The 10517-nt window shown below is 43.0% G+C and overlaps 1 protein-coding gene across 1 annotated transcript in view; it reads right to left on the reverse strand.

Moving 5' to 3' along the window:
* Nucleotides 1-10151, reverse strand: part of ofcc1 (orofacial cleft 1 candidate 1) — a 48912-nt gene extending 38761 nt beyond the window's left edge. The window contains exons 1-3 of the mRNA XM_049023854.1: nt 10024-10151; nt 3458-3524; nt 3091-3171 (exon numbers count right to left, since the gene is read on the reverse strand). Coding sequence (XP_048879811.1) covers nt 3091-3171; nt 3458-3461 — 85 coding nt within the window. The 5' untranslated portion in view covers nt 3462-3524; nt 10024-10151. The remainder of the gene's footprint in view (nt 1-3090; nt 3172-3457; nt 3525-10023) is intronic.
* Between the last annotated feature and the right edge of the window lie 366 nt (nt 10152-10517).

The raw sequence follows: 10517 nt of genomic DNA on the forward strand, positions 1-10517 counted from the left end.
GCCAAGTAGCTATGTGATAGGCCATGTGACTATGTGACAGCATATGCAGCTATGTGCCAGGCCATGTGGGTATGCAATAGGCCATGCTGCTATGCGATAGGCCATGTAGCTATTAGACAGGCCATGTAGCTATGTGATAGGCCATGTGACTATGTGACAGGCTGTGTGGCTATAAGATAAGCCATGCAGCTATGGGATAGACCGTGTGGCTAAGCAGTAGGCCATGCAGCTATGTGATAGGCCATGTAGCTATGGGACAGCTCATGTAACTATGTAATAGCCTGAGTAGCTTTGCAACAGTCCATATGTATATGTGATAGGTCATTTGGCTAAGCATCAGGGTGACTAGCTATGCAAAAGGCCATGTAGCTATGCAGTAGGCTGTGTAACTATGTGATGTAACTACATAATAGCCTGAGCAGCTTTGCGATAGGCCATGTAGCTATGCAATAGCCCTTGTGGCTATGCAACAGACCGTGTAGCTATGTGATAGCTAAGTAACTATGTGATAGGCCATGTGGGGACGTGTGGAGGCTATGTGACCGGTTCTCAGGGCCATTCACTGAGGCCCTGAGAGCTCAGGGGCCTAATTATCATGATGCCAAAGGTCACAATGGGCCAATCTCTTAAATACAACCAGCCATATGTTGGTTCTGTTTAAAAAGCAGTAATGAGAAAATTTACAAGTTAAAGTACTTGGCACTGAAAGCTGAAACCCTCCTAATGATTAAGGTCGCTAGCTCACAGAACCTTCTGGAACCCTTAACCCAGATCTTATTGACTTCTTATTAGCCATCAATGACCTATGGACGAAAAAGCTGCTGGAATTACGGCAACCTGCCCCCACTGGTTAGTGAGAAGAATATACATTAGTGACCAAAGTTGTGAAAACACCTAGCATTTTTGGCATTACACTTAAAATTACTACATGAATATTGGTGATAATGTTTATGAACAATCAAAGAACTTCACAAATATAATACACTGCATGATTAAGTAAGTAACTGGAGCAGTTGAATAAAGTTCTACAGTCCATAAAAATTTGCAGTATTTCCACAGTTTTGGCCTCCATAAACCAAATAAAAAACACAAAATAATTCAACATCTTGTGTACAAGAGAAACACTTCAATGAAATACAACCTGAAAATTAAAAAACATGCATCTCAGTGCTGCCTTGAAGCTTCTGCAAGGAAATGTCAAAGCAGATCAGTGCAACTTCAGTTATCAAGCTGGGAGAATGCTCCGTGGACCTGCTCCCGCACACAGAGTTTATAATACATGGCTTGCACTTACTGCCAGTGGAGAAAGCCCGGGCGCTTTAGGGAAATCATGTGTCAGGCATTAGCAAAGCCGACACACAGGAGAGCATGTGAGGACTGGCATGCATATTCCTGTCATGAAGAAGTGCATGTTCACCGTGTTGAAGTTAAAGCCCACATTCAGTGCCTTGAAAAAGTATTCATACCACTTTTCCACATTTTGTCACATTACAACCACAAACATAAATGTATTTTTCTGGGATTTTATGTGATAGACCAACACAAAGTAGCACATTCTTTTGAAGTGGAAAAAAATGATACATGGTTTTCAATTTTTTTTTACAAATAAAAATCTGAAAAGTGTGCCGTGCATTTGTATTCTGCGCCCTCCGAGTCAATATTTAGTAGAACCATCTTTCGCTGCAATTACAGGTGCAAGTCTTCTGGGGTACGTCTCTACCAGCTTAGTAATTGTAACGTGACAAAATGTGGAAAGGGTATGAATATTTTTTCTAGGCACTGTAAGTAACATAAACTGCAGCCGAGAGCTGAAGTTTATTACAATTTGTGATAATACCACTCAATGTACAAATAAAAGTAACTAAAAAGCTTATCTGCACTTAGACATCACATCACATCACGGCACCTGCAAATAAAAGTCTTATAGGTGGACATCTAAGGAAGAGGATGAAACTAACGAAGGAAAAGTGGCCTCATCTTAGCAAATGTAACTTGGGACTAAGGAATTTTTCTGTTTTGGAAATCTGTTTTGATTTAAAGTCTTTTTTCCCCTCAGTGACTGCCATTCTTTTTTTTCTTCCAGGATGAAATTGCTGTGAATAAATTCTATTTGCCGTGCAAAGTGCCTGTTTCAGTTTGTGTTTCTTCCGCACTGAATGAATGTAGTTTCCCATTTACAAGTGATTCCTTCCCTCACCTTCTCACGATGATCATCCTTTGCTCACAGTTGTAAGATTTCAGCTGGCCTCTAAGCTGATCAGGAAAATAACCAGGCCAGTTCTGGGAACAAGTTTTGGACACTATCAGGAATGTGCACCATCTAATGATCATGTGTCAGTTTGACCTGCTCCTCTGTGCATTCACACACCGGTGGGCAAAATGAGCACCAGCAACAAAGAGGAAACAGTGGCTGCTGCTGATATTTCACTGGTGTATGTACCTGTTAATGGTTCTCCTCACATTACATGAGCGACACCTTTCCAATTCATACAAGGGCTACCGCGCTGGATAAAGTGTGATTACAACAAGCTTATCCCGGCCATTAAACACTTTCAGTAGCTTTCAGAAATAACATGATCCTGAAAACTATTAGAGATTTTGTTTGGCATATTAAATGATGCTGATTGCATTACATTTGAGCTTTTAAATAAAAGCCAATGCTAAAACTAAAAAGATGAGCACTTGCTATCAACAGCAACATAAATTTGCTCATATGAAAGAATCACAAAGTAAGACAAGTGTTTCTGCTTCTGTTTTAACGAGTAAAGCCTAATTCATATCCTAGGGGTTTTCATAAAATACCAGAGAGAGCGTGGAAGCTAAATTGATTAATTTTCAGTTGCTAGGCTGTAGCAGCTTGCCGTTGGAGAGGAGACGCATCTCCCTGAGATGCTTCTACAGAAGAGGCTCATACAGCCCCCTCTGGCAGACGTACTGTCTGTCGCGTGCACCGCGGTCCGATGTTGGTCTTGCAGTGCCTGATGAGGGGACCTGCTAGGGGCCTGCAGGGCTGAAATGCCCAGATCAGGCCTTGGACACTAAAGGACACACCGGAGGCAGCGGCAGCAAGCCCCTTTCCCCCAGCATCACCTCTTGCTCTGGCCCCCAGGCCGGGGTGGCCACCCTCTCCTCCCTCTGTGGGACCACCGGTGCCTCCTGCAGCTGCTCTCTCTGTGAATGCAAGAAGATCAGGCGTTACTTGACGAAGGGTAGAAAATTCCTTCTAGTGATCCCGTCACCCAAAATACTCTAGTGCGTTGTCCTCGAATGTCACTAAAACACAATTAGGTTAAAATTAAATCTGAATCTTGAAGAAAAAAGGAGAATAAATGATTAAAATAATTACAAATTGCGCCCTGACAAGCAAGAGCAAAATTTAGCCCAAAGCCATTTGTCTGTAATTAGTTAATTAATCCTTACACAAATTATGAGCAATAACTCATCAAGCAGGGCTCACCCATCAGAAATTCAGCCGGCTTGGGTTTCTTCTGCTTAGGTTGCTTCACAGCCGTCTGCTGAAGCTTCTGGAGGGAAATTGTTAAATGAATAAATTAGCTGCGGAATGAAGATCATCATTTATGATCCGCAACTAACACAGTATTTTAAATATGGGACGACACCGAAATGTCATTTAATTTACATCTCTGCTAAAGGGGTCAAGCACTAATTGAACAACAGGAGTGGAAAAAATATAATCATACTCGTAGATAGATAAAAGTTTACGCAAATGTGTAATGAAGGTCACATGAGAAAAAAAAAACACCTCCCTCGTTTGTGCTCTTTTCAATGAATGGAAAAAACAGTCTGCTGTGAAATGCCGCGTTTTTAAGATCTCAGGGGAGCTAGCTCACAAGTGTTGTGCATTAAAGTAGGCCGGCTCTCCAGCCCACTGAGTGAAAAAGACAACTCAACTGCGAGGAGAACAGTGGAGCTCCTCTGGGTTAGGGTCAGAAGATTTATATTCACACGCAGAGGGGAGCAGGGAAGATCAACCATGTTTCACACGCTGGACCCATTAACATGAGCACAGCCAGTCCTCAGTAAAACAGACCTAAGGGTTATGTGGAGCTTCACGTCTTTTCTGGCTTTAAAATGCACAGGAGCAGGGAGGAAGAGAAGGGCTTGGCAGGGCACTCCTGCCAAGTTACTCCTTAACAACTATCTAATTATTATCAGATTATTATAGCTTTTCAAAGGGGAACATGTAGAGAGATATTATAAGACATTAAAGTATCCACACATCCAAAGTAAACTGGGATGCTGTCAGTAGAGACCCTCAGCCTCTTCAACAGGGGGTGAAGGTGTGGCGAGGTTAACCCCCCGAAACCCAGCCCGGGTACCGCATACACATACACGGCTTAGTGAAGGTCAGAGTGGGGGCTGGGGCCGGTGCGGATCAGCAGGTTCAGCAGGACGAGGTCAGGATGAAAGCACAAATTTAACTTCAACAAAGGATGTGTTTTTCATTCTGTTCAGCAGGGAATTAAAGCTGCAGAAGACATATTCCAATTTGGTAAGAAGAGTTTTGTAAATCTGTTTTTACTTCCAACACGCCCTAAAGCGAGACATTCATTTATACCAAAGAGATTAATGATAATCTAATTGTGACTTATTTAAAAACCATTTTCTTTATACTACTTTCCAATCAATTTAGGCAAGTTGCACTCCCCGGTCAGACAGCCCAGCTAGCTGACTGCCTTGAGATGTAGTGATCAGGTCTCGTCTTCTTGTGAACTGAGCTGGGATCTTGCCTTTCACCGATGGCTGTGCAAACATGACGTGCCTCATTAATGTGACAATATGTCAAATATTGCAGTAAAAATGTTATTTCAACCCGCTTAAACAAGCCATTATCGCTCACCCGCAAGAAAAAAACAACACACACTGCCAAACACACTGATGCATTCCAGACCGTGATATATTCCAAGCAGTTTTACATATCAGAGAGCTGAACACTCTTATCAAAGAGACATTCAGCATCTGAGCTCTGACACTGTTTTATGTAACATCTACGGAATATGTACGGCACATACAACTAATCCTAATCTTAACATAAAAGGAGGTGCTGGTGACAAACCCTAACCCTAACACAAGAGGACAAACCCTAACCGTGACCCCACCACGACCCGACCTGTAAGTGCTTCTGCCAGTATAGCAGCCTGGCTGCACAGGTACAGGCTTGACATTGCAAGGCTCTGGTCATAATCTACTTTGCACGCTCTGTCTCCTCTACCCAGTTCCAGGCCATGCAAAGATATCTAGCTGGTTCAGGGGACCAGAGATACTGGCCAGCTGTGGTTTCCCAAAAACCGCTATCATTTTGAGGACTTTTTCTGTAGGCTGAGGTAGACACTTTTATCTGTTGGGTTGGGATTAACTCCCAGCTTGCATACTGTAATGTCCTACCACACCAGTGTTTTAATGAAAACACTTAGGGCTTACTGTACATCCTGAGACTTTAAATTGTAAGCAACTCCCAAATGCCAATCATTCAATCTCCCAGTGGACTTGATTTCCTCACATTGCAGAAGACTGTTTACCCACCAGGTACCACTGGCTGTTCCACTGACTGCCTTTAACTGCAAAGTCAAGCAGACCAGGACGGGACACCAGCTCCCATGGGGAAAGCGCATGCCAGCATACCATCTGACAGGCGTCACAGTTCACCAGGGAGAGCATGGGAGTGCAGACTCCCAAAGCCCCAGGGTGGAGTAAATCTGCAGAACCTGGGGGGTGTGTGATGGTGTCAAGGTCCTCAACAAAATACCTCAATGGCGGCACCTACCTGCCCCCCCCCCCCCCCCCATAAATGTTCTTCACTTAGTAGCTGTATTGTCCTTATTCTTTGAATAAGGCCCCCAAAAAAACGACCCCCAATGAAACCACAAGGCCACCTTCTCCACGACATACAGTAATGTGCAAATGTCTTAGGCACTCAAAAGAAATGATTAACGCTATTTATCTGGGTAGTAAGTGCACATCTTCTGAGAACAAAAAGTATAATTTAACATAAGAACATATGAAAATTACGAGTAACACAATAAAAACTAGTAAAAATGTCTTCTGTTCCCCAAAAAGTTACGGATATCTACTTGGATGGCTAGATGAACACCACTTCAGTTCCCAAAGTTATCCTCAGTGGCACCCGAACCATTCCATGTATTGCACCACCAGCTCACATAATTACTTAAGTTAATTAGTTTTAAAAGTGAATGAGATATTGAATAGATATATGAGGTGGGCTAGTCAGGTCAAAAAATGCACGGGTGTGTTGTATGGTTGCTGGAAATAACAGGATTATTTTATCAGAGGTTTTGAAATGGCTAAGCTGACACACTTTGCCAGGCGTAACAGCATAGTTTTACACCAACGTGACAGTTATTTACACATATTTTTTTTTTGGCTGCCTAAGACTTTTGCACAGTACTGTACGTCATTGTTATTCCCCTCATCTGTCTTGTCTGACAAGCTGAGTTACACTTCAAACACGGCAATACTTCACCTCAAACGCGCTGATAGTAAGTCATTAAGCAATATCTGATATTCTGAATATTCTGCCTCCTTCAGCATCTTCAGCCGTGTACCGTTACTACACCACAAGTTTGTCTGAATGTGTTAATTTCTTTTTATTTGTTAATGTGGAACTGGTGCAGCCTTTACAAATAAGTGTTTATTCAATTTCACCCAATTCCGGTAAATCGAATAATTAGTGAGGAATAAGATTAAGGAGACTGGACTGGACAGCTGGTGGATTATTTATTCTGATAACACCACAGCTAATTCATTCAAAATAATTAACTTAAAAATGATTTTAACAGCAAGCTCTTTTTATATAGACTCCTGGGAATAAGTGACCAAGCACCTCTTCACTTGATTTGCTTTGTAGAATTTACCCGCATTTCCAGATCAACCAGCTCACTTCTGCTGAGGTAGGACATGTAACGTTTGAGCCCAGGGAGGTCACATTATGACGACCATGTTTGCTGTAGTTTACCAGCCATGCAGTAGTACTGCCTTCAAGATCATTGTAGTTCCTCAAGTGTTCTTCAGTGCAAGAGGAAGACAGCATGGTGAGTGGATGGTGGCTTTATCTCAAAACCCAAATGTGTGAGCAGGCCAATGACAGGGATCCAATCCCAGGTGCACGATGCCTCATCTGCTACACTTCCCAATATGCATCACTGACATCACACACCAAGGGTATCAACCACCTGGTCTTACTGCATAAGTATACCAGACGTACTGCACAGCCAATGCCGTGACCTGGGGTTCAGAAATTCCAAAGCATTTCATTTCACATCAATACCTAAATTACAGTGTGAAGGAACATCCATCCCCCTGTAATTGCACAGTGCCAGTTTGTTACGCGTGTGGCAGGCACGTGACATTTACATTAATAACACAGGTCAGAAAACCTTCCCTCCATCACACAGGAATCGGCTCTGCTGAGACATGAGACACATTTGCATGTGGTTTCCAAGATGCACTTTAAAACATTAAACACATGTAACTGTGGTAAAAATGAACGCAGTCACAGATTCAAAGAGCGTGTTTGAAAATATAGTACAATTTTGTGCATTACATAGATTCTACAAGGGAATATTAAAGCATGCTAAATGCACTGCGCCTTTTAATAGATCAAGATATATGTAGTTTGAAAACTGTACAGTGAAATGACATAAGAGCGCCGATAAATCTCCATAACAACAACATCACCATGCACACTTAAAGATGCATGGATGGGTAAATTCTGCTAGACACAGTTTTCCAATCGACATAAATACGATGCATCACTGTGGTAACACTGAACCCTATGGCATGACAGGATAGTCTATGAATAAGCAGAAGAGACCCGTCATTTCCACCGCCATCCCAGTGCTCGCATTTACAACAAGCTGCAAACACACAGGCTGAATCAGCACAGTGACACTTACGTATTGGCTGCGAAAAATCTGTTCATTTATAAGTGGTGACAAGAAAAATGTATATAGTTTCTAAAAGAATGCAATTGTTGTCAGTAGGAATCGGGTCAAATGGAGATTTATTCAGTTCTGGTTCCATTCAGGGATTCAGCAGCAAGGATTCTGGGAAGGCCTCTGCTTGGCTCGTGGGCACGGTCCAGTTAGAAACTAAATCCTGCATATTGTAGGGATCGTCGCCCGGTCCAAGACAGTCACATCAAAGGTGCCATCAGCTGTGCTTCATGAAACTGTCACCCTGATTTACATCTGGCTGCCACCGTGCTGTGAGCGACTGTCTTGTCTAGGGCACATCCAAGGAAGCACCACTTACCTTAAACCTAGCATTACGAGACGGGGTTTAGGAGTCAGACAGAGTAACGCCAAGCTGTGAGTGGCGACCTTGTCTAGGGTACATCCATGGAATCACCTGGTTGTGCCTTTACATTAGGGGACAGATGATCATCTGCATGGGATGCTTCAGTTTCACTGCTGCACTAACTGACACAATCATGAATATTATAAGGCTCTTTACAGCCATACTATGAACACAAAGCATTACTAAGACATGAGCACTGTGCTTTATCTAGAGTTTTTAGCACATCACCCAGTGTGCCTCCCTGCATTTCTGCAAACTAGACCAAATTCTACAAGCAGAAGTTTTCAATAAACCCCCAGCTTTGTTTCCAAACCAAAAACATGTAGTGGGCATGCCTTTAAGGTGTACGCCACATTTTTAAATGTTGGTGTTGTGCCTTTAAGATGTACGGCACAAAACCGCAAATACTGTATGGTGCAGCATGAGCGTGCCGTAGGTGTTAAATAAAGAATAGGTGACGAATGAGTGTTTTTCAACAGCATAAAGCGAATGAAGAAGGCATTGACTGACATGTTCCAGATGTTCCTGAAGATGCAGGCATGTGTATTTGCTGTTCATTAGACCCAGACTGAACTGAGGCACTTAGAGGACAAGGAGGAAAACATGATCTCAGAAGAGAATGCAGCTTCCCTTCAGTACCTCCTGTGCTTACAATTTTAGAGTTAATGTCAGCCATGCATTCTAATGCATGCCAGTTTGTGCATCATTGAGTGTGCGCACAACACACTCACACACTGAGAGTTTGGCTGTTTTTCACACCTTTTCACGTTCAAATGCAACACACTGTCAGCTACGGAGATCTTCAGATGAACCAGGAGTGAATATATATCGAAGGCTAAACGAGCAGTAAATGGAAGGAGCCAGAAGCAGGACCACTGTGAAGGCAAGGTCAGCAGATCACCCAGTAGCATGCAGTGGGGAGGTGGGGATAGAGGGGCACCAGGATCACTGTGAAGGCAAGGCCAGCGAATCATCTAGCAGCAGGCAGAGAGGGGGTGGGGATGAGGGGCTACCAGGATCACTGTGAAGGCAGCATGCAGAGGGGATGGGAGAGTAGGCACCAGCATCTCCTCCTTCCATTGACTTGTGTTTCCTTCTCTCTCACTTCCATATAAACCTTAGAATGATGCCAATTGTGATACACGTGTATTCTCCTGAATGAAGCATGAATGAAGCAGGCTTTACAGAGTGTTTCACTTAGTATCAATACACTATGCATGTTTTATGAAGGGTATAAAGCACCACTCTGAAAGCAGCCCAGGCCAACTGACTGTAAAAGCTGTTAGTCTCTATCTGCTGTTCACTAAATGCTTTAAACACAGTTCTGACCACAAAATCTGCTGATGACCCAGCCGCACAGAGTTACATTTACACCAAAATTCCAACGTTATTAATGTTTACACGTTTAGGAGCCGGGAAGCCTGCAAACTTTCTAATTCTCTCCTGTTCTCATCCCAGATGAGGATCTGATTAAATCTGCTCCAATGTACCTGTACTATTATAAAATTAAAACTCTTAACTGAGAGCAGAAGCGACGCAAAAGTTCACGTAACAGGTCCAAGTTCGGGGTAAAGGACACGGTCAGTCCGCTTGGTCTAGCTCTGTCCGGTCATCCAGACATCGACATTAAAGGCATATAAAACGGGGAAAGCATTAAAGTATTATTTGGGTTTATATCTCACCTACCTGCCTCAGCAGTGCCTCTTCGAAGTGCGGTAATCGGACACCCGGCGCGCCTAGGAGACCGTAACCCTACGGTACAGGCCGGGATACCCAGATAACCGGACACCCGGCGCGTCACGGAGACGGTAACATAGTAACGATGCTCTAAACTGGCATTTGCATTACATTAACATCAACACCAATATTCTGTAAACACTCCCAATTTTTAAAGATGGCAGAACATTGTTCCAGTTGTTTAATCTTCCTGTGTGTTATATTTGTATAATTCTTTGTATGTTCATTCTTTTCATTGTTTATGAATATTACCGCCAATATTCGTTTAGTAATTGTTAACGCATAATGCCAAAAATGGTAGGTATTTCCAAAATTTTCGCCACTAGTGCACGAAGGAGGTAAATAGCACAATACAAACATACGTGCTGTCGAGGAATCGACTTTGCGTAAGTGCGGGTAAGCTGAGCTTCCAATGAATACCCAGCTACAAGCGTATAGGAAGC

The sequence above is a fragment of the Brienomyrus brachyistius genome, chromosome 1 (genome assembly GCF_023856365.1).
Source record: "Brienomyrus brachyistius isolate T26 chromosome 1, BBRACH_0.4, whole genome shotgun sequence".
Classification (NCBI taxonomy): Eukaryota; Metazoa; Chordata; class Actinopteri; order Osteoglossiformes; family Mormyridae; genus Brienomyrus; species Brienomyrus brachyistius.